Below are 24,078 nucleotides of genomic sequence, written 5' to 3' on the forward strand. Positions count from 1 at the left end.
GGGTAGCCTATCCCTTCTCCAGTGGACCTTCCTGTCCCAGGAATCGAACTGGAGTCTCCTGAATTGCAGGTGGATTCTTTACCAACTGAGTTATTAGGGAATCCCTTTATATTTCTTGTAGACTTCCAAGTAATTTTGACATTAAATGACCTTAAGAGAACTTTCTCTGCTGGCTCAGACAGTAAAGAATCCACCTGCAATGGAGAAGACCTAGGTTCGATCCCTGGGTTGGGAAGATCCCCTGGAGAAGGGAATGGCTATACACTCCAGTATTCTTACCTGGAGAATTCCATGGATGGAGGAGTCTGGACCCCTACAGTCCATGGGGTCGCAACAAGTCAGACACAACTGAGCAACTAACACACACAAGAGAACTTTGAGTTTCAAATAAGAAAGGCTTGATTCAATAAAATGATGCAGGGAGAACAGGACCAGCTGAGATCAAGGCAAATGAAATGACAGCACTTTAGCCTGGGTTTTTTCTGTACACAGCAGCTTTACCAAGAGCTATCCACTTAGTATGTTATGTTAATTTTTAGCAGAACTTTCTTCTAATTAGCAGGTATGCAATGATTTCAAAGAAACTAGTCATGTTTAACACCCACTATGTCAAAACATTATTTCTAGAGTTTCTTCAGTCTTACAAGCTAGATTACTAGGTGTATTGTGAATTATGTTAATTTTTGAAAGAGACCCAGAGGTGTTTGAGGGAAGTGGACTAGAAAAATTCAGGTAATGATAATCACCATCACCATTATAACAAGGCTGTTTACAGAGGAGAAAAATCCAATTTTAAAGGAAATTACTAACTTATTGTGCCTTGCAAGAACAGATTCAAAAATGAATTGCTTGCAATTTAGGGGAGAACGTTAACAGTTTTACCAAGAATTTGAAAGTACAGTATTTATCATGAAATTCATTTTTATCAAAAGAGCATCTGATTAAAAAAAACACATGCACACGCACCAAAAAATCTGCCTTGCTCTTTGAAACCTTTCTGCATCCCTCCGAGGTTCCGCTAATACCGAAAGAGCTGTGGGTGTGTATGTGTGCTCAGTCACTCAGTCGTGTCCAACTCTTCATGACCCCATGGACTGTAGCCCACCAGGCTTCTCTGTCTATGGAATTTTCCAGACAAAAATGCTGGAGCAAGTTGCCTTTTCCTATTCCAGGGGATCTTCCTGACCCAGGGGTCGAACCCACATCTCTTACAGCTCCTGCATTAGCAGGTGGATTCTTGATCACTGCGCCAGAAGCTGTGGATATATTCTGTAGCTTATGGTTATTTTGAAAGAAATCCTGTCAATCAGTAAGCCTTTCCTGGGCATCTTCTATGAGTATTAACACAGATGCTAAAAGCTATGGAGAAAATTAAGACGCAGGGCTGGGCTTAGCTCTTGGGAACTGTCAGCCCATTTCAAGATTGGAGATGAGAATTAAGTCATAGAACAGTTGAAGGCTTCCCTGGAGGCTCAGATGGTAGAGTCTGCCTGCAATGTGGGAGACCCAGTTTCGATCCCTGGGTTGGGAAGATTCCCTGGAGAAGTAAATGGCAACCCACTCCAGTATTCTTGCCTGGAAAATCCCATGGACAGAGAAGCCTAGCAGGCTACAGTTGTGGAGCTGCAAAGAGTCAGACACAACTAAGTGACTAGCACGCAGAACAGCTGAGGACAGTGACATGCTGAGCCGTGGTTGAGGAGCGTGGTGGGACTTTGCGGCAGGCGTCTGGAGAGCACAGGAACTGGCTGGTCTATGTTGCCCACAGGACAGCAAACTTCTCTGAAGGTAAACACTAGATTGTGCCTTTTTCATCATTCTGTTCACCTCCATCCAACTTCCCCTTTCTCCTCCAGGCCCCTAACCCAATTCTCCCCAGAAATATCATCAGACACAGTCTTACTTGGCCACAGTAAGAACATTAATAAGTAAACAAACTCCGTGGACCTCCATTTCCTCACCATTTGCCTTACTGAGATTTTTAAGTTTTCAGCCATTTGTTGCTACTGCCCCCATGGTGTGTGGGGCACACACCGTGTGTGTGTGAAAGGGAGAAAGAAAACCTTGAAAACCTTGTCTCAGCTTTCATTTCTCAGTTTGATACTCATAAATGCCCTTCACCTCTCCAGGAGCCATTGGACAAATTTTAACAGGTCTAATCTTTCTTTTATAATTTATTTTATTTTTAATTTTTATTTTACCTTGGATCACAGGTGATTAACAATGTTGTGTTAGTTTAAGTTATACATATATACATTTCTATTCTTTTCCAATGGTTTCCCTGGTGGCTTGGATGGTAAAGGTTCCGCCTACAATGTGAGAGACCTGGGTTTGATCTCTGGGTCGGGAATATCCCCTGGAGAAGGGAATGGCTACCCACTCCAGTATTCTTGCCTGAAGAATTCCATGGACAGAGGAGCCTGGTGGCCTATAGTTCATGGGGTCACAAAGAGTCAGACATAACTGAGCTACTAACACATATACTTTTTCAAATTCAATCCCACTCCTGGGCATATATCTGAAAGATAACATGGTTTGAAAGTTGCGGTCTTTCTAACTACAGGCACAGCTGCAGCTGCACAAGCCCCAAGACAAGGTTTTCCTGAGGCCCACAGAGCCTCAGAGCAGGGGGAGGGAGGAGTCAGCAGCAGCTCACCCCAGCCCATTCATCAGCTGTTGTGTTGTGACCACACAGTTAATCTCTTATACCAGGAAATCTGTGAGAGGGTACAGATATGGAGAGAAGCTCAAAGTCTCCCAGGGAGAGGAAGTTAAGAACCAGCAATGTAGTTAGCTGGTTAGGGGGACAGGTTGTCCTCCATGAACACTGTACATTCCTGGGGTGATATCTAGTGTTAGAATAGAAAGGGAGCCCAGGATTCAAGTGTTGGTGAGCCCAGTTAATACAGGGCATGGACTCACAAAACTTGACTGAAGAACAAGACAGATTCTCACTAACTTTATGTACAAAGCACAGACATACATAAAGTACACAGGCATGTACACTTCTGCAGTACTCAGATTTCATGGAGTGGAATGTAATTAGGAGAAATGGATTTAAAAACAATCAATAATGAAAACAACAACAAAAAAGGACTGAGAAACACTGATTTAGGGGAAATGCCCCAGATTGAAAGCCAAGAGATAACAGGAACTTGAAAGAATCAATTCAGTTCAGTTCAGTCACTCAGTCATGTCCAATTCTTTGCAATCCCATTGTCTGCAGCATGCCAGGCTTCTCTGTCCATCACCAACTCTCAGAGCTTGCTCAAACTCACATCCATCAAGTCGGTGATGCCATCCAACCATCTCATCCTTTGTCGACCCCTTCTCCTGCCTTCAATCTTTCCCAGCATCAATGTCTTTTCCAGTGAGTCTGTTCTTCGCATCAGGTGGCCAAAGTATTGGAGTTTCAGCTTCAACATCAGTCCTTCCAATGAACACCCAGGACTGATCTCCTTTAGAATGGACTGGTTGGATCTCCTTGCAGTCCAAGGGACTCTCAGGAGTCTTCTCCAACGCTACAGTTCAAAAGCATCAATTTTTCAGCACTCAGCTTTCTTTATAGTCAAACTCTCACATCTATACATGACTACTGGAAAAACCGTGGCTTTGACTAGATGGACCTTTGTTGGCAAAGTAATGTCTCTGCTTTTTAATATGCTCTCTAGGTTGGTCATAGCTTTTCTTCCAAGGAGCAAGTGCATTTAATTTCATGGCTATAGTCACCATCTGCAGTGATTTTGGAGCCCAAAAAATAAAGTCTGTCACTGTTTCCATTGTTTCCCCACTATTTGCCATGAAGTGATGGGACCGGATGCCATGATCTTCGTTTTTTTGAATGTTGAGTGTTAAGCCAACTTTGTCACTCTCCTCTTTCACTTTCATCAAGAGGCTCTTTATTTCTTCTTCGCTTTCTGCCATAATGGTGTCATCTGCATATCTGAGATTGTTGATATTTCTCCCGGCAATCTTGATTCCAGCTTGTACTTCATCGAGCCTGGCATTCCACGTAATGTACTCTGCATATCAGTTAAATAACTTGGAAGAATAGTGAGCATTCAGTCCATAGGTCTGAGATTGAGAAAGAAATGCTTGTATGACTATGTACCTTTCCAGGTTTGGAGGCAGCAATGAGGATGGCCTCAGGAAGTCACATCTCGGGACAGAGACAGGTTTCCATTTAAGTGAAACATCAAAGTGTGTTCTGTAAAGACTCAGTGCATGGCATTGTTGTTTCAGTAAAAGGAGGTTTCAGTGACATTGGATGATGACTCAATCCAAATAGTTACCATCTTTCATAAACGTTGCACTAACTGAAGTATTGCTCTTATACAACCAGGTGGCTGCTGAAATTCATCAGAGGCTCATGGAAGAAGAAAAAGAAAACCAGCCAGCAGACACAAAAGAAAAACCTCCTCAGGCGGCTGCAAATAAAAAAGTGAAAAAGGAGCCTCCGCCACCACCACCACCACCACCCAAGAAAAAAAAAGAGGACAAAAAAGGAAAAGGTATTCACGGCTTTAGCATCCAGAACCGTGGATGCTTAACCTCTCCTTGGTGGAAAATAAGCACTTATCAGGCACATGAGCCTCTGAGCTACTAGAATGCTGTTCATTAGATTTTATTTAGAGACTCAGGCTTCTGTAAGCTCTAATGTTAGTTGGCAAACATTCTCCATGCCAGCCCCTTCTAAGTCATTTATCCACATAACCAAGTGTATTCAGGGTGAAATAAATCTCAAAGACCGTTTAAAACGTGTGAAAAGAACCCCAAGATGACACTATGTAATCTGAAAAGTATGTGCAAGGGGACTGACAGTAGCTGCCTTAATCAAGAGAGGGTTATAAGCAACAGGTAGTAGTTTAGTCGCTCAGTCATGTCCAACTTTTTTGAGACCCCCATGGACCATTGTAGCCCGCCAGGCTCCTCTGTCCATGGAATTTTCCAGGCAAGAATATTGGAGTGGATTGCCATTTCCTTCCCCAAGGAATCTTCCCAACCCAGGGATGGAACCAGCATCTCTTGCATCTCCTGTATTGCAGGCGATTCTTTACCACTGAGCCACCAGGGAAGCCCAAAAGCTAATTCTGTGTGTAAATTTCAGGCTTGAAGTGAAAGTGAGAAAGTGTTAGTCACTCAGTCGTGCCCGACTCTTTGCAACCATATGGACTGTAGCCCACCAGGCTCCTCTGTCATGGGATTCTCCAAGCAAGAATACTGGAGTGGGTTGCCATGCCCTCAGGTTTAATTCAGATCTCAGGTTTAACTTAATCTCCTGGAGGCCTCCTCCTGCCTAAAACTCTTTCAGTTCAGTTCAGTTGCTCAGTCGTGTCCAACTCTTTGCGACCCTATGAATCACAGCACCCCAGGCCTCCCTGTCCATCACCAACTCCCGGAGTTCACTCAAACTCATGTCCATCGAGTCGGTGATGCCATACAGCCATCTCATTCTCTGTCGTCCCCGTCTCCTCCTGCCCCCAATCCTTCCCAGCATCAGAGTCTTTTCTAGTGAGTCAACTCATCGCATGAGGTGGCCAAAGTATTGGAGTTTCAGCTTCAACATCAGTCCTTCCAATGAACACCCAGGACTGATCTCCTTTAGAATGGACTGGTTGGATCTCCTTACAGTCCAAGGGACTCGCAAGAGTCTTCTCCAGCACCACAGCTCAAAAGCATCAATTCTTCGGTGATAAGCTTTCTTCACAGTCCAACTCTCACATCCATACATGACCACGGGAAAAACCATAACCTTGACTAGACGGACCTTGGTTGGCAAAGTAATGTCTCTGCTTTTTAATATACTATCTAGGTTGGTCATAACTTTCAAGACAGAGTAAAAAGAGGAAAGAAAACTTAAGTTGGGAGACACCTCCAATAACCTTGGGGGTGAGCTCCACCACAGATATACTCTGCCCTCTGAATGTTCCTGCTTGCACATTTCTGAAGTGACTTGAGGCAAGAGAGGAAGAGAAGGAAGCATATGAGCAGAAGTCCCTCCACTGATCGGTTGCTCTTGATGTGTTTGTTAGGTCCCCACCATGCAGAACACAATGAAGATGGGTCCAAGAGACACAATGGCGAACTTGCATAAAAAATCAGAAACGTGGTCCTTCCCTGACAGAACTGTAGTCTAAGGCAGAGACAGACATGTGACCAACTATTATTCTTTACGTGGAGGTACAGGTCCCTGGGGTCACCATGGGGTTACAAAGAGTCAGACATGACTGAGCGACTGAACTGAACAGGTCCCTGGAGAGCACAGTCACCTCACTCCATCTGAGGAAATAGGAAATGCTTCCTGGGTGGAGTCCATCCAGGTATCTAGGGTGGGAGTTACAACAAAGCCCTGAGGATGGGGGAGGTGTGAGGTGATGGCCCCTGGAGCCAAGGAAAGAGTAGCACTACAGTTAAGAACTTGTGACCCTCATTCGTCTCAAATGGTGAACATAAAGGAAATAATCAGCATTTGAAGGAAATGATTCAATTTACTATAATGGAATAGTTAGTTGGGTCCAATTTCCTAATTTTACAGATGCTAATACAGAAACCCAGAAAGATTAAGGGCTCTTTCATCTGTAACTTATACTTACATCCACTACTTCAAATAAGATGCAACACATCTAATTACAATTTCCTTGTTAATATTTGTCTTCCCAAAATTTGAACCCCTTGAGATCAGAATTTCAAGAAAGATTTATTGAACTAAGTAGAATTGTATAAGCTGGGCTTGCAGCTAGAATCACACTGCCATTTCTTATGGGTTCATTCTCAGGCAAACACTGACAAATCCTTATTTTCTTATTCTCATAAACTATCTCTGAAGTACTTGTAGTTAAGTACTCGTTAAAAAACAATGAAGTGGGGGGGGGTGGCCCTAAGATGGTGGAGGAATAGGACGGGGAGACCACTTTCTCCCCCACAAATTCATCAAAAGTTCATTTGAACGCTGAGCAAATTCCACAAAACAGCTTCTGAACACTGGCGGAGGACACCAGGCACCCAGAAAGGCAGCCCATTGTCTTCAAAAGATGTTTTATCATCAGTGTGGTATGGATGGAAAAGTCTTGAGGTTACTGTAAGAATAAGACTGAAAACCAGAGGCAGGAGGCTTAAATTCAAAACTTGAGAACACCAGAAAACTCCTGACTCCAGGGAACATTAATTGACAAGAGCTCATTCAAAAGCCTGCATACCTACACTGAAACCAAGCTCCACTCAAGAGCCAACAAGTTTCAGACATACCAAGCTAATTCTCCAACAGCGCAGGAACATAAACCTAAGCATTAAAATACAGGTGGCCAAAAGTCACACCAAACCCATAGACACCTCAAAACTCACTACTGGACACTTCATTGCACTCCAGAGAGAAGAGATCCAGCTCCACCCATCAGAACACCGACGCAAGCTTCCCTAACCAGGAAACTTTGACAAGCCACTCGTCCAACCCCACCCACAGGGAGGAACCTCCACAATGAAGAGGAACCACAAACTTCCAGCATACAGAAAGGCCACCCCAAACACAGCAATCTAAACAAGATGAAAAGGCAGAGAAATATTCAGCAGGTAAAGGAACATGATAAATGCCCACCAAACTAAAGAAGAGGAGATAGGGAGTCTACCTGAAAAGATTTCAGAATAATGATAGTAAAAATGATCCAAAATCTTGAAAACAAAATGGAATTATAGATAAATAGTCTGGAGACAAGGATTGAGAAGATGCAAGAAATGTTTAACAAGGACCTAGAAGAAATAAAAGAGTCAATCAATAATGAGTAATGCATAACTGAGATCAAAAACACTCTGGAGGGATCCAACAGTAGAATAACTGAGGCAGAAGATAGGATAAGTGAGGTGGAAGATATAACGGTGGAAATAAATGAAGTAGAGAGGGAAAAAGAAAAACGAATGAAAAGAAATGAGGACAAGCTCAGAGACCTCTGGGACAATGTCAAACACTCCAACATTGGAATCATAGCAGTCCCAGAAGAAGACAAAAAGAAAGGCCATGAGAGAATACTTGAGGAGATAATAGTTGAAAACTTCCCTAAAATGGGGAAGGAAATAATCACCCAAGTCCAAGAAACCCAGAGAGCCCCAAATAGGATAAACCCAAGGTGAAACACCCCAAGACACATATTAATCAAATTAATGAAGATCAAACACAAAGAACAAATATTAAAAGCAGCAAGGGAAAAACAACAAATAACACACAAGGGGAGTCCCATAAGGATAATAGCTGATCTTTCAAAAGAAACTCTTCAGGCCAGAAGGGAATGGCAGGACATACTTAAAGTGATGAAAGAGAAAAACCTACAACCCAGATTACTGTACCCAGCAAGGATCTAATTCAAATATGAAGGAGAAATCAAGTGCTTTACAGACAAGCAAAAGCTGAGAGAATTCAGCACCACCAAACAAGCTCTTCAACAAATGCTAAAGGATCTTCTCTAGACAGGAAAGACAGAAAAGGTGTATAAACTCGAACCCAAAACAACAAAGTAAATGGCAATGGGATCATACTTATCAATAATTACCTTAAATGTAAACGGGTTGAATGTCCCAACCAAAAGACAAAGACTGGCTGAATGGACACAAAAACAAGACCCCCGTATATGCTGTCTACAAGAGACCCACCTCAAAACGAGGGACACATACAGACTGAAAGTGAAGGGCTGGAAAAAGATTTTTCACACAAATGGAGACCAAAAGAAAGAAGAAGTAGCAATACTCATATCAGATAAAATAGACTTTGAAATAAAGGCTGTGAAAAGAGACAAAGACACTAAATATTGATCAAAGGGTCAATCCAAGAAGATATAACAATTACAAATATATATGCACCCAACATATGAGCACCACAATATATAAGGCAAATGCTAACAAGTATGAAAGTGGAGATTTAACACAATAATAGTGGGAGACTTTAATACCCCACTCACACCTATGGATAGATCAACTAAACAGAAAATTAGCACAGAAACACAAACTTTAAATGCTACAATGGACCAGTTAGACCTAATTGATATCTATAGGAATTTCACCCCAAAAGAATGAATTTCACCTTTTTCTCAAGTGCACACGGAACCTTCTCCAGGATAGATCACATCCTGGGCCATAAATCAGGCCTTGGTAAGTTCAAAAAAATTGAAATCATTCCAGGCATCTTTTCTGATCACACTGCAGTAAGATTAGATGTCAACTACAGGAAAAAAACTATTAAAAATACAAACATATGGAAGCTAAACAACATGCTTCTGAATAACCAACTAATCACAGAAGAAATAAAAATATGCATAGAAATGAATGAAAATGAAAACACAACAACCCAACACCTATGGGATTGAGTAAAAGCAGTGCTAAGAGGAAGGTTCATAGCAATACAAGCTTACCTCAAGAAACAAGAGAAAAGTCAAATAAATAACCTAACCCTACACCTAAAGCAACTAGAAAAAGAAGAAATGAAGAACCCCAGGGTTAGTAGAAGGAAAAAAAATCATAAAAATTAGAGCAGAAATAAATGAAAAAGAAACAAAGGAGATCATAGCAAAAATCAGCAAAGCTAAAAGCTGGTTCTTTGAGAAGATAAATAAAACAGACAAACCATTAGCCAGACTCATCAAGAAAAAAAGGGATAAGAATCAAATCAACAAAATTAGAAATGAAAATGGAGAAATCACAACAAACAACACACAAATACAAAGGATCATAAGAGACTACTACCAGCAACTATATGCCAATAAAATGGACAACTTGGAAGAAATGGACAAATTCTTAGAAAAGTATAACTTTCCAAAACTGAACCAGGAAGAAATAGAAAATCTTAACAGACCCATCACAAGCACGGAAATCAAAACTGTAATCAGAAATCTTCCAGCAGACAAAAGCCCAGGACGAGACAGCTTCACAGCTGAATTCTACCAAAAATCTAGAGAAGAGCTAACACCTATCCTACTCAAACTCTTCCAGAAAATTTGCAGAGAAAGGTAAACTTCCAAACTCATTCTATGAGGCCACCATCACCCTAATACCAATACCAGACAAAGATGCCACAAAAAAAGCAAACTACAGGTCAATATCACTGATGAACATAGATGCACAAATCCTTAACAAAATTCTAGCAAACAGAATCCAACAACATATTTAAAAGATCGTACATCATGACCAAGTGGGCTTTCTCCCAGGGATGTAAGGATTCTTTAATATCCACAAATCAATCAATGTGATACACCACATTAACAAATTGAAAGATAAAAACGATATGATTATCTCAATAGATGCAGAGAAAGCCTTTGACAAAGTTCAACATCCATTTATGATCAAAACCCTCCAGAAAACAGAAATAGAAGGAACATACCTCAAAATAATAAAAGCTATATATGATAAATCCACAGCAAGCATTATCCTCAATGGTGAAAAATTGAAGCATTTCCCCTAAAATCAGGAACAAGACAAGGGTGCCCACTCTCACTGCTACTATTCAACACAGTTTAGGAAGTTTTAGCCACAGCAATCAGAGCAGAAAAAGAAATAACAGGAATCCAAATTGGAAAATTAGAAGTAAAACTCTCACTGTTCGCAGATGACATGATCCTCTACATAGAAAACCCTAAAGACTCCACCAGAAAATTTATAGAAGTAATCAATGAATGTAGTAAAGTTTCAGGATATAAAATTAACACACAGAAATCCCTTTCATTCCTATACACTAACAATGAGAAAACAGAAAGAGAAATTAAGGAAACAATTCCATTCACCATTGCAACAAAAAGAATAAAATACTTAGGAATAAATCTACCTAAAGAAACAAAAGACCTATATATAGAAAACTATAAAATACTGATGAAAGAAATCAAAGATGATACAAAAAGATGGAGAAATATACCATGTTCATGGATCAGAAGAATGAATATAGTGAAAATGAGTATACTACCCAAAGCAATCTATAGATTCAGTGCAATCCCTATCAAGCTACCAATGTTATTTTTCAGAGAACTAGAGCAAATAATTTCACAGTTTGTGTGGAAATACAAAAAACCTTGAATAGCCAAAGCAATCTTGAGAAAGAAGAATGGAACTGGAGGAATCAACCTGCCTGACCTCAGACTATACTACAAAGCTACAGTTATCAAGACAGTATGGTACTGGCACAAAGACAGAAATATAGATCAATGGAACAAAATAGAAAGCCCAGAGATAAATCCATGCACCTATGGACGCCTTATCTTTGACAAAAGTGGCAAGAATATACAATGGAGAAAAGATAATCTCTTTAACAAGTGGTACTGGGAAAACTGGTCAACCACTTGTAAAAGAATGAAACTAGAACACTTCCTAACACCATACACAAAAATAAACTCAAAATGGATTAAAGATCTAAATGTAAGACCAGAAACTATAAAATTCCTAGAGGAAAACATAGGAAAAACACTCTCTGACATAAATCACAGACTGATCCTCTATGACCCTCCTCCCAGAATATTGGGAATAAAAGCAATAAAATTAAAAAATGGGTCCTAATTAAACTTAAAAGCTTTTGCACAACAAAGGAAACTATAAGCATGGTGAGAAAACAGCCTTCAGAATGGGAGACAATAATAGCAAACAAAGCAACTGACAAAGAATTAACCTCAAAAATATACAAGCAGCTCCTGCAGCTCAATTCCAGAAAAATAAATGACCCAATCAAAAAATGGGCCAAAGAACTAAACAGACATTTCTCCAAAGAAGACATACAGATGGCTAACAAACACATGAAAAGATGCTCAATATCACTCATTATCAGAGAAATGCAAATCAAAACCACAGTGGGGTAACATCTCACTCCAGTCAGAATGGCTGCTATCAAGAAGTCTACAAACAATAAATGCTGGAGAGTGTGCAGAGAAAAGGGAACCCTCTTACACTGTTGGTGGGAATGCAAACTAGTACAGCCACTATGGAGAACAGTGTAGAGATTCCTTAAAAAACTGGAAATAGAACTGCCATATGACCCAGCAATCCCACTGCTGGGCATACACAGCCAGGAAACCAGAATTGAAAGAGACATATGTACCCCAAAGTTCATCTCAGCACTCAGGACATGGAAGCAACTTAGATGTCTATTGGCAGATGAATGGATAAAAAAGCTGTGGTACATATACACAAGGGAATATTAGTCAGCCATTAAAAAGAATGCATTTGAATCAGTTCTAATGAGGTGGATGAAACTGGAGCCTACTATACAGAGTGAAGTAAGTCAGAAAGAAAAACACCGATACAGTATATTAACTCATATATATGGAATTTAGAAAGATGGTAACGATGACCCTATATGCGAGACAGCAAAAGAGACACAGATGTAAAGTACAGTCTTTTCGACTCTGTGGGAGAAGGTGAGGGTGGGATGATTTGAGAGAATAGCATTGAAACATGTTTATTATCATTTGTGAAACAGATCGCCAGTCCAGGTTCGATGCATGAGACAGGGTGATCAGGGCTGGTGCACTGGGATGACCCTGAGAGATAGGACGGGGAGGGAGGTGGAAGGGGGGGTTCAGGATGGGGAACACATGTACACCCATGGATGATTCATGTCAATGTATGGCAAAAACCACTACAATACTGTAAAATAATTAGCCTCCAATTAAAATAAATAATTTAAAAAAATAAAGTGAATTACGGATTCTTGACCATAGGTTACATTTCCACTATATCTGCATGAGGCTGTTCTCTGGTCTTTCTTGATGAGGACCTGGGAAACACTGGCCAGTGCAAGTATCCTTTGAAGATTGTTGTTTCTCCAGGTGGCCAGCACAATCTTGGGGTTTGCTAATTTCTGTCCCGAAACTCTAAATTGAACCCTCTTTGGAGTCTGTGACCATGTCTGCACTAGCCGCATATCTCATCTTTCCATGATGCTACATGAATGGGGTGTTTTTAGGTGTCCAGCCAGATACCACATGGAGAATTCTCAAGGAAGGATTATTAATGTTTCATCACTCACACTGTCAGGCCAGGGGTCTCTCCTTTCCAAATCACTAGACATGTATAGCTCTACACACTCCACTTTGTATGTATGTTATCCAAGACCCTGTGTGTATACTTGCCCACTAGAAGATAACTCAGCATGATTCATTACCTTTTCAGGTAAATCCCCACCTATGGCAGAAGCTGCTCCTGTAGTAGTGCCAGCAGAAGAGACTGAGGAAGTGGAAGTAAAAAATGAACTGAAGCTCAGAATAAAGGAAGAGCATCTTGCTGCCCTGCAAAGTGAAGGTAGCAGTTGGAAAGAACTAAGATGATATTTTGAGTAGAAAATAGACCAGTAGGCAAGCAGCCCTTGTCAGGCTTTGTGTCTATGAGGCACAAGCAAACTGACTGAAAGGCATAACACTTAGTTGGCTGTTTTCATGCAACCATGTGAAAACTAGATCTGACTGTTGTATGCTTGTCTGCTGGGATCTCAAAAAGGGAATTTGGGAAGAGGTTAGGAGAGCATCAGCAGTAATTAAAATCTCAAAGTCAAGAAACAGAAGCAATATTTTAGAGCTGGTGTGATCTTACAGGCTGAAAGAAGGCTTAAGGTTATGCTTCTATAATATAATAAGAATAATTTAGGCAGCTCATTAAGCAAGTAAACCCTGACTAAAGGTTAACCAGTCCTGAAAGGGAACTCTTCGGAGCAGACCCCATGGAAGAGTTAGTGACGGATCAATAACATTCAAGGGCGTCCTTCACTATGGAGAGTGACCATTTTATACGACATAATCTCCTCCTGGCTTTTCCAGGTGTCTTATAATACAATTCAAAAACAGAATTTGAAAATATCAAGAAATTGAACCAAAGTATCCTCATTGGAAAGAAGCCATGGTCAATATACTAGATGTCAAAACCGTAAAAATGCAGCGTTGGATATGCTGGGACTCATTAACTGCTCAGTGACGATTAGCTACTAAAGATACTTCCATCCCTTGATTCTCTCCTTTTCTTCACCCTCCTACTACCTGCTTTCTTATTTACAAGTGTAATATCTGAAGGATGTTGAACACAGGAAGTCAAGACACATACTTGTCCCATTGCCTGTTCCCACATCTGCTTTCAGTCACTAAGTATACATCATCCTTCAGTTCATTGCATACATGGTTCCTAGTGTGGCTGAATTCACACATTTACACAGTAAAGGTTTTCTGAGTTTCTACTATATGCCAGTCCTACAGCAGGTAAAAAAATATACACATATATACACAAACACAAAGCATCAAGAAAGAAAAAAATATAGAGGAACAGAACTACAAATGATCACTTATAATATGTTGTGATATTGGAGCTCAGTGGATGGGACAAAGGGCACAAGCAGGAAGTCAAGAAAGACTTCTGAGCAGTTGAATTCATGCTTGAGCTGAACAATGAGAAATGTGTGCAGGGGACGATGGGGACACAGATTGGGGAGGCAAACTAGGTGGCCCATCAATGTGAAGTAACTGTGGGGTCTGAGGCACATTTCTGGAAACGAGGGATCTGGGAGGTGGAGGGTCACATAGGCCCTGCCCAGAAAGTTCCATTTCCCTTTCGGCAACGGGGAGCTAGTAAAGAATTCTCGGCAGAAAGTTCTCAGAAACATGTGTGCAGATGAGACGAGTCACCTGGGGTGGCTGGATTTGGATTTGAGGTGGGGAAGGGAACTTAGAGAAAGCAGGATGGAGGTGGTTGCTGTAGTGGAGGTAAGACATAAATCAGTGTCAAAACGTGGCGATAGAAAAAGCAAAAAAGAAAGATTGGACAGATATTTTAGAGGGAAATCACAGACCTCACCATGTGCCCAGAATATCAACGGGCCCTGGGACCACAGGCTTCACCCTCCTCTCACCTGTGCTGAAGAGCATGGTGTCGACTTCCCCAGTTTCCAAGAAGAGAGATCAAGAGACTTAGTTAGGCTCCCCCTTTTTGAAATTCAGAAATTATCTATTTCTGTTTTCCCATTCCAATTTATCAAATGGTATATGACAAAGTGCAATTATGTGTAAAACTGAATTATAATTTTGGTTTAAGTAAACTGTCAAATGACTCTACCAAATGCTGTTTTGTTTCCAAGGTGGATAGGTTTTTAATTATCCATGTTGGTATGTCAAAGAAGTGCCAAAAGTTCCACAAACTAAAGCATAATTGGTTCAAAATTGAATTTGGTTCATCAGAAAGTTCATGCCATATAATACATTAAAAAACATCTTTATTTCTCTTTTTTAAATAGAGATAGCTACACAGTTCCGACTTGAACTGATAAAGGTAAAAGCATTGGCTTTCCTGGAAGAGTTAGTAATAAAGGCGGTTGATGTATATAGACTCATGGAAAAGTGGCTCGGTGAGAGGTACTTGAATGAAATGGCCAGGTAAAGAACTGCATGACATTTTAAGTATTTTGACTATTTACTTTGCTAATGCCTGAAGATCAAAATTGACCAAAAAATGTTAAGATGTTTACAAATGTGAATTACATTTATAAGTAGAATTTTGACCTTTTAGGAAATCACCTATACACTTGTGTTGCTTCTTTTTAACCACAGTTAAATCATGTATCAAAGGGCATTACTGCACATTATTTATGATAGTTTGGTTTTCCCACTGCTCCATGAGGACCTTAGTGTACAAGGTAAGCATATAAGCAATTTAAAGTTATTCTTTAGACATGATATAATGTTTCATATCTTTCTAATGCCAGGCTTCTTATTAGTCAGGGCCAGTGAGCGGGAGGGAGATGGAGAAGGCATTTACAGGAATGCTTTCCCTATTAGGCTGATTCCCTTGTGGCAGCCAGTTTACTTTTCTGTTAGATTCTAAAGGCTTTCTAGATCCCTATTTCTAGTGAGGAACAAAACTGTAGTCTAGAGCAGAAACAGACCTGTGACCGATCATTGTTCTTTATGGGGAGGTACAGGTCCTTAGAGAACATCTCATCCTCTTAATTCTCCCCTGAAAGGTGTAAGAAAGCAGCTCAGCAGAGCAGAAACGCCCTCAACAGTCAGGAGACCAAGAGATGGGGACTCTCTCCTTGTTCACAAATAACAGCATGCCTAATCACTTCCAACCCCACAAGCCTCATCTGTAAAAAAAAAAAAAAAAAAAAAACACTCCAACCAGGCTCTTCTAGAGGTTTCTGCGATTTTGGGCCACACCACAGTTTGCAATAAACATTTACTGATAAGTTGGAAGTGACGGCATACATAGAATACAAACAGCAGGTGTTCTTAGAAGCAACATGGGCCAGCTAGAAGATGGTTGTTATGGTTTGTTTTCTCCAGTTCTTGCCTCATTGTGAAAGTTCTGTTGTAAAATCCTCAGCTTCGTTGTTTGTATCTAAGTTGATGCTCTCTCTCTCACACACACACGTACACACACACGCACACATATACCCCTCAGCCTGGTCACCTCATTGCCATAATGCTTAAAATAATTATAGACAGTTACTCATAGAACAGTACAGTCCTGATCTCTGCCTGCCACTGACAAATGAAAGTGTACCTTCTTCATTCTTAGGGTTCACAGCGCCCATCCTTGTGGTCACCAAGTGTAAATGCTTATTTTTATCTGACAGATGCATATTTCTCAGATGGATTGTGTGTGTATATCTCTCTCTGATACCTGAATATGGCCACAAGAAATGAAAACCTAATACTGTTCAGCTATGCTCTTGGTTTTGATTCTTGCAAAAATCCTCCAATGGCAAGAAAAAATGAATTGGGAGACCTATCGGATCTCTTTCAACTTCGAATCCCACTTTTCCTTCTCCTGGCATTTCTCCTTACCTTACCCTCCTTTTGAGGTTACTCTTCATAACCTTCCACTAGATGGCGCACTTATTTTGATATCCTGGTACTGGCTGGATCTCTGCATGCATTTGGCGTCCCTCCTAACCCAGTGCCCCTTCTCTGCCCCACCCTATAAACACCATCAAGCAGAAAGTACCTAGATAATGCCTACTATATGGGCACTCACAAATACAGTGTGCTGGAGTTAAATTCAAGATTGTCTTTTGAAAGAAAATTACTAAAACGATTTTTTAATTTTGGTGTTCCTGAGTTATATGAAAGCAGATTAAATATGCACTTTTCTGCCATATTCAATCTTTATTGCAAGATATAAGATTCTTTCTGTATTACAGTGTTATTTTCAGTTCAGTTCAGTCGCTCAGTCGTGTCCGACTCTCCGCGACCCCATGAATCACAGCACGCCAGGCCTCCCTGTCCATCACCAACTCCCGGAGTACACTCAAACTCATGTCCACAGAGTCGGTGATGCCATCCAGCCATCTCATTCTCCGTCGTCCCCTTCTCCTCCCGCCCCCAACCTTTCCCAGCATCAGAGTCTTTTCCAGTGAGTCAACTCGTCTCATGAGGTGGCCAAAGTATTGGAGTTTCAGCTTTAGCATCAGTCCCTCCAATGAACATCCAGGATTGATCTCCTTTAGAATGGACTGGTTGGATCTCCTTGCAGTATAAGGGACTCTCAAGAGTCTTCTCCAACACCACAGTTCAAAAGCATCGATTCTTCGGCGATCAGCTTTCTTCACAGTCCAACTCTCACATCCATACATGACCACGGGAAAAACCATTGCCTTGACTAGACGGACCGTGGTCGGCAAAGTAATGTCTCTGCTTTTTAATATACTATCAAGGTTGGTCATAACTTTCCTTCCAAGGAGCAAGCGTCTTTTAATTTCATGGCTGCAATCAGCATCTGCAGTGATTTTGGAGCCCAAAAAAACAAAGTCTGACACTGTTTCCACTGGTTTTCCATCTATTTCCCATGAAGTGATGGGACCAGATGCCATGATCTTTGTTTTCTGAATGTTGAGCTTCAAGCCAACCTTTTCACTCTCCTCTTTCACTTTCATCAAGAGGCTTTTGAGTTCCTCTTCACTTTCTGCCATAAGGGTAGTGTCATCTGCATATCTGAGGTTATTGATATTTCTCCCAGCAATCTTGATTCCAGCTTGTGCTTCTTCCAGCCCAGCGTTCCTCATGATGCACTCTGCATATAAGTTAAATAAGCAAGGTGACAATATACAACCTTGACGCACTCCTTTTCCTATTTGGAACCAGTCTGTTGTTCCATGACCGGTTCTAACTGTTGCTTCCTGACCTGCATACAGGTTTCTCAAGAGGCAGGTCAGGTGGTCTGGGATTCCCATCTCTTTCAGAATTTTCCACAGTTTATTGTGATCCACACAGTCAAAGGCTTTGGCATAGTCAATGAAGCAGAAATAGATGTTTTTCTGAAACTCTCTTGCTTTCTCCATGATCCAGCGGATGTTGGCAATTCAAAGATGGAGAAGCTGTATACAGTGTTATTTTAGTTATTGTTTAAAACTTCTCTGGCCTTTAAAGTAGCTTTTAGTTAGACCCATAACTATAATCCCTGCTGCTGCTGCTGCTGCTAAGTCGCTTCAGTCGTGTCCGACTCTATGCGACCCCATAGACGGCAGCCCACCAGGCTCCGTCGTCCCTGGGATTCTCCAGGCAAGAACACTGGAGTGGGTTGCCATTTCCTTCTCCAATGCATGAAAGTGAAAAGTGAAAGTGAAGTCTCTCAGTCGTGTCCGACTCTTAGCGACCCCATGGACTGCAGCCTACCAGGCTCCTTATCCATGGGATTTTCCAGGCAAAAGCACTGGAGTGGGGTGCCATTGCCTTCTCCGAACTATATAATCCCTAAGTTCAGTTCAGTTCAGTCGCTCAGTCGTGTCCGACTCTTTGTGACCCCATGAGGAAAGCCTAAATCCATGCTTTATGTGATTTCACATTAATAACCATAAGGTATGGAGTTATGTGTTTTGGGCTTCCTTGCAAAGATGAGGAAATTGGAGAGTTTAAGTCACTAACTCAAGGACCCAGGGCTAGAGACGGTGTACAGTGATAGCTCAGCTTCCAGGGCTCTTTCCACCGCACCACAGTCACTCCAAACTGTGGCTGCTTATATCATGTCATTTAGCTGGGAATTACTATTCACCAGGTTTTTCAGGTGACTCAGTGGTAAAGAATTTGCCTGCAATGCAGGAGATGTGGGTTCAGTCCCTAGGTCAGAAACATTCCCTGGAGAAGGTAGTGGCAACCCACGTCAGTGTTCTTGCCTGGAGAATCCCATGGACAGAGGAGCCTGGTGGGCTACAGTTCATTGTGTCACAAAAGAGTCAAACACAACTAAACAATACCAACAATGTTATTCTCCATAAACACAGGAAAGCAATTTCAGTGGGCTATCTTGTCAGAGTCCAATTCTGTCAAGTGGGTCTTATAGCATCAAACTCCTTGATATACAGTTGGAGAAAAGCCATTTTTCTTGAAATCCATTATCAACTTTAATTCACTTTACATGCAACTTGTCCTCATTCCAAATAAATACATTATACTAATAGTCATATTTTACAGGTTTTTCTGTCATATAACCTTATTCTGGCCCATATTTAGAATTAAATATATCTCTTGACATAATCTTGCCTAATACTAATAAAATCATTTTAGTGGAGTCTCTTTTTGTTCAGTTTTGTATAAAATGTGGGACTATTAGCCCTGTAATGAGCATGTATTTTACTTCTAATCTATATTTATTTATTTTTACCCTGCCTTTGTACAAATGGACTTGAGGATAAATTAGAATTTTTAAACATGCAGACTGAATTTTCTAACTTAGCTATGTTTTCTAATGTGTTAACTCTTTGTGTATGTCTAAGAAGAAAACACTATTCATCTGACAGTATTTTCAATGGGGATAACCCTATTCATGTTTCCACTTTCAGTGTGGAAAAACTGACTGGGGTAGCTCGCTATCACATTGAAACATCAACCAAAATTCAGAATGAACTTTATTTAGACCAAGAAGACTTCTTCATTAATGGCGATATCAAAGTCTTTCCAGATCCACCTCCTCCAGTACGCCCTCCATCTGTGGAAAAGGAGGAAAACAGCACCCTGACCATCGAGCAGCTTGACAACCTCCGGGATCAGTTCTTAGATATAGCGCCCAAAGGTAGGAAAAGTGATTATTGTGAAAAGAGGAAAAAAAAAAGTTTGAGGTTAACCAGGAAGGCAATCACCTGTCCACAAGTAAAACAGCCTTCTGGGGTCGTGTGGTGCTGAAACGAGCCCTTGCTTCATTCCAGTTTATCTAGTATTTGCTCTATACAACATAGATCTGAATTAAACAGAGCAAAACAGTGTCTAACACTTTGGTGGCATGGCAACCCTCATCCCTGGTAATTCTTCTCTCCTGCTCTCCGTGCCCCTGGCTAGCCATTTGGCAAACTTGAGCATTACTCCATCTGGTAGTTGAGAGGCAGCCTTCGTGCATCCTTCAAGTTTAAGTTTCTTTGGGAATTTACTGGTATTATGAGCTATGTTTCTATCTTCCCCAACTAGTCTAGGGAGGGAGACCAGGGAGTAGAGAATTTCCCATTTATGTATGCCTTTTCCTTCAATGTTTTGTAGACCAAGAGCAGAACCTTTGTTAACACATACTCACTTAAACAATTGATTAATTAATCTGTTCACATGTAAGTGGACACATTATTTTCTGCACACAAATTCTTGATTTCCTTCACATTTTATTATTATGACTCTGTAGCACCTACACAGGCTTTTTAAAAAAAAGTTTTGGATGTTTCTACTTATAGATATTCAGCAGTGAGTGCCATCAACTGACAGCACATGTTAATTCAGACAGAACATGGAGGATCATCATCTCCATTTTATGGGTCAGGATACTGAGTGGTAGAACAGTTGAGAACTTGCCTATGGTCACATATCCCTCAGGACACTTCAGGTTCAAAGGTCTTGTCCCTTCTCACTGAACTAAGTTGCCTCACATAAAGAGGTTTGTCTTCCAACATCTCCTACTTACTGGAAAGTCATTTGCTTTTCCCTAGAGAATAGTCAGCTGACCTTTGTCCATTATTAACACAATTTCACTTTCATAATACTTGTACTTCACTTATTTTTTTTTAAGTTCAGTATTTCCAGAAAACCACATTAGATCTCATTAGTCAAGAGAGTATTGCTTTACTTTAAGCCTGAAGACTTCCTTGCTAAGCCCAGTGGGTGAAATAGATGTAACCACTGTATCCCTGGGTAGTCCCCTAGCCTGGGAAGTGTCACCTCATCCAATCAGCTTGAGTGGGTCTACACCTCCAGGATATAAAGGCACAGCAACTCAGGTTGGCAGCATTTGAGTAGGGAGCAGAAGGCCCAAAAATATGGCCATCAGCAGCTACAGAAAAAAACAAATCTCAATTTTATAGAGCCAGCACATGAAATTCCTTCAGTCCTTCAGTCAGGTAGATTCCAGCCTCTTTGCCATTGTGTGAGCTTACAATGTCTTTTTATTACATATTTCCTTCTTCAAAGTTGCTTTGCTTTTCATTTTATCCAGACTATTGTCTATATATAAAACAAGACAGAGCTATAAAAATTCAAATATGAAATATAATTTGCTTTAATCCTAAATGAGGGTGACTGGAAGCAGGTCAAAATTTAAAGTTTTGGGGGGCATTTGAGTAGGTGGAAAATTATCAACCACTCATAGTCCCTTTCAGAAGAGACTTTATATTTATGACGATAGCCATAATACATTCTTGGATCCAACTTCAAAATCAAGAGTTTGTATTTCAACTAAAAGTTTAAAAATAAATTACAGGGGCTTCCTTAGTGGTCCAGTGGCTAAGACTCTGCACTTTCACTACAGGGGGCACTGGTTCAATCCCTGGTCCAATCCTGCTGCAAGGAGTGGCCAAAAAGTAAAAATAAATAAATAAATTACAAATATCAGTTATAACTTGACATGTGTATGTCTTACATTAACTCCAAAAACTGAACTAAAAGATATCAACGGATATACTGTCTATTTTCAGAGTATGGTAGGATACAACAGTTCTCAAAGTATGGTAGGAAGAGGAAGGAAGGGAGAAGAAAGAAAGGGAGGTAGAGGAGGAAGGAGATAGTTATATATAATATATTTATGTTTAAAGTAGATGTAAAAGGAAAACCACTTGCCCTAGGGACTTAGAGCATAATTTGAAAAGGCATCCAAAGAAGAAGGAAATATAAACTTCTGCTTAGGTTCCTTCCAAAACAAAATCTGAACTTGATAAAAAACAAAACAAAAAAAGTGCTCAAGAATGCAAACAAGGGAGAATCAGTGTGCAAAGAGGTTGGTCAGGTAAACTGCAGAAAAACAGCTTGGAGGGAGGAGCTGAAAGAAGTAAAGAGTGAGCAGATGGCAAGGATACAGAGGATATTTCAAGTTGGGGGAACAGTCACCAGAAACCACGGAGCTATGAGGCTTGAGTACAGATGCTCATGGAAAGGTCAGGGACTTCTCTGCTTCTCCTTCCCCACTTGTATGAACTGCAGGAAAACAGATACAGAGACCAACTCTTTCTGTGGAACCACCTCCACCCACCTGTGCTGGAGGATCATCCAGATTTAAGAATAACAGTTGTAATTGACACAGAATTGACAAAGCTTTATAAAACCATGGGATTTGGAGATCTTAATGGTTCAAAAGGAGTTATGGTCTATAAGAAAAAAGTTTAAACCCTTTCTTTATTATTAGCTCAGTCATACTATTTGAAAAAATATATGTTGTATATGGCACTTTTTAAGTTCACGTGAAACACTTAGCACAGAGTCGGGTGGTCTATCAACAGAAATCATATTCATTGTCATTTTGCTCATGTATAAAAGGTAAGACAAAATAATAGTCATTCTATTTCCTGCATCCCAGAGTCACAGAATTAGAGGTTCTCTGATGACATCGTAGAAGTTAGTTACCACTTGCCCTTTCTCCCAGTTCCTTTGACCCCCAGAATATCCTCTAACTTAAGTCTTTCTTCTTCATTCTTGTGATTATTAATAGATACACATCGATCTGTCTTTTACATGAATCTTTCAAGAATTAGAAAATCTTTTAGGATACCTCTCATGGTACTTACCCTAAAAATCTACAATTTCAAAAGACCATCTTAATTGAAGTGATAACCATTTTGAAAATATAGAGCAACTGGCTAAAATTAGTACCTTTCTAAATGTGGACTCCTACAAAATTTCCTGCTTGTACTTGAAAATTGCTGTTATATCTAAGCCAAGAAATGTGAGCATTTTCTTATACTATTTCACATAGTCCAATGCAACCTATGATATCTAAGATGCAAGCATCAAGCTCACTGAAATATATTAAAATATGATGAATAGACGAATCTTTTCTAGGAAAAAAACATACATATTTGCATGTAACAATCATTATGTTACTAGGCCCATAGTAAGAGTATTTTAGCAAATTTACAAGGGCTATCAATGTCATTAAGTTACACTTTGTTACTTCTAATTATGCTACATAAATAAAATTATTGAATGAAATGGATAATCTTTCATTAAAACAAGTGACTGAATAAATACTTGTGAATAACTAGTATTAAAATATTAATAGGAAGGACTAAAGCTTAGAGTTTTTGCTGAGTACTGGTTAGCCACGTGAAAATTAAGACATTAAGATAGTACTTACTGAAGATAACGGAAAATTGAAAGTGTGTCATATACTGTCATGCTTTTACTCAGCCCTTCTTCCCTCATCAAATTCTGTATGTGTCATATTTCTAAATCTCCTTTGATAAAGGCAGTAATTAGACATAAAGCACCATTTGTTGATTGTCACAAATAGGCCAGAAAAAGAAAGATCTTATATGTGATAATCATACAAAATCATGCAAACTGTAATTAAAGGATTTGTCACGCTAGCATTTTTATTGCCACCCAACAAAGATCTATACTTAAAATTTTAGGAGTAGCTTAAGTCAGTAAAAGAGCCTGAATCATCAGGACCTTCTTTCCACTGCCTGTCCCAGGAATCATTCCCATGAGCATACTCCCAGCACAGAATGGATTTTGTGGGTATTTTCTGAATTATGACAGTAATCAATATTGGAATGGTGTCAAGCCCTATGTGTCAGCACCTACTCGAGCATCTCCACATTAATTCACTTCTTACCCATGGCTAGATGAGGAAGAAGACCCGTCTGTGGGTAAGAAGAGTCAGACAGCTCTTTCCAACTCC

At 40.3% G+C, this 24,078-nt stretch overlaps 1 protein-coding gene across 1 annotated transcript in view; it reads left to right on the plus strand.

Moving 5' to 3' along the window:
* Positions 1-24,078, plus strand: part of SPEF2 (sperm flagellar and cilia associated 2) — a 201,730-nt gene that overhangs the window by 135,472 nt on the left and 42,180 nt on the right. The window contains exons 26-29 of the mRNA XM_055422187.2: positions 4,343-4,511; positions 13,129-13,257; positions 15,230-15,368; positions 19,772-20,001. Of these exons, the coding sequence (XP_055278162.2) occupies positions 4,343-4,511; positions 13,129-13,257; positions 15,230-15,368; positions 19,772-20,001 (667 nt within the window). The remainder of the gene's footprint in view (positions 1-4,342; positions 4,512-13,128; positions 13,258-15,229; positions 15,369-19,771; positions 20,002-24,078) is intronic.

Source organism: Moschus berezovskii, chromosome 18 (genome assembly GCF_049115385.1).
Source record: "Moschus berezovskii isolate FMDL1 chromosome 18, NW_MosBer_1.0, whole genome shotgun sequence".
Taxonomy (NCBI): Eukaryota; Metazoa; Chordata; class Mammalia; order Artiodactyla; family Moschidae; genus Moschus; species Moschus berezovskii.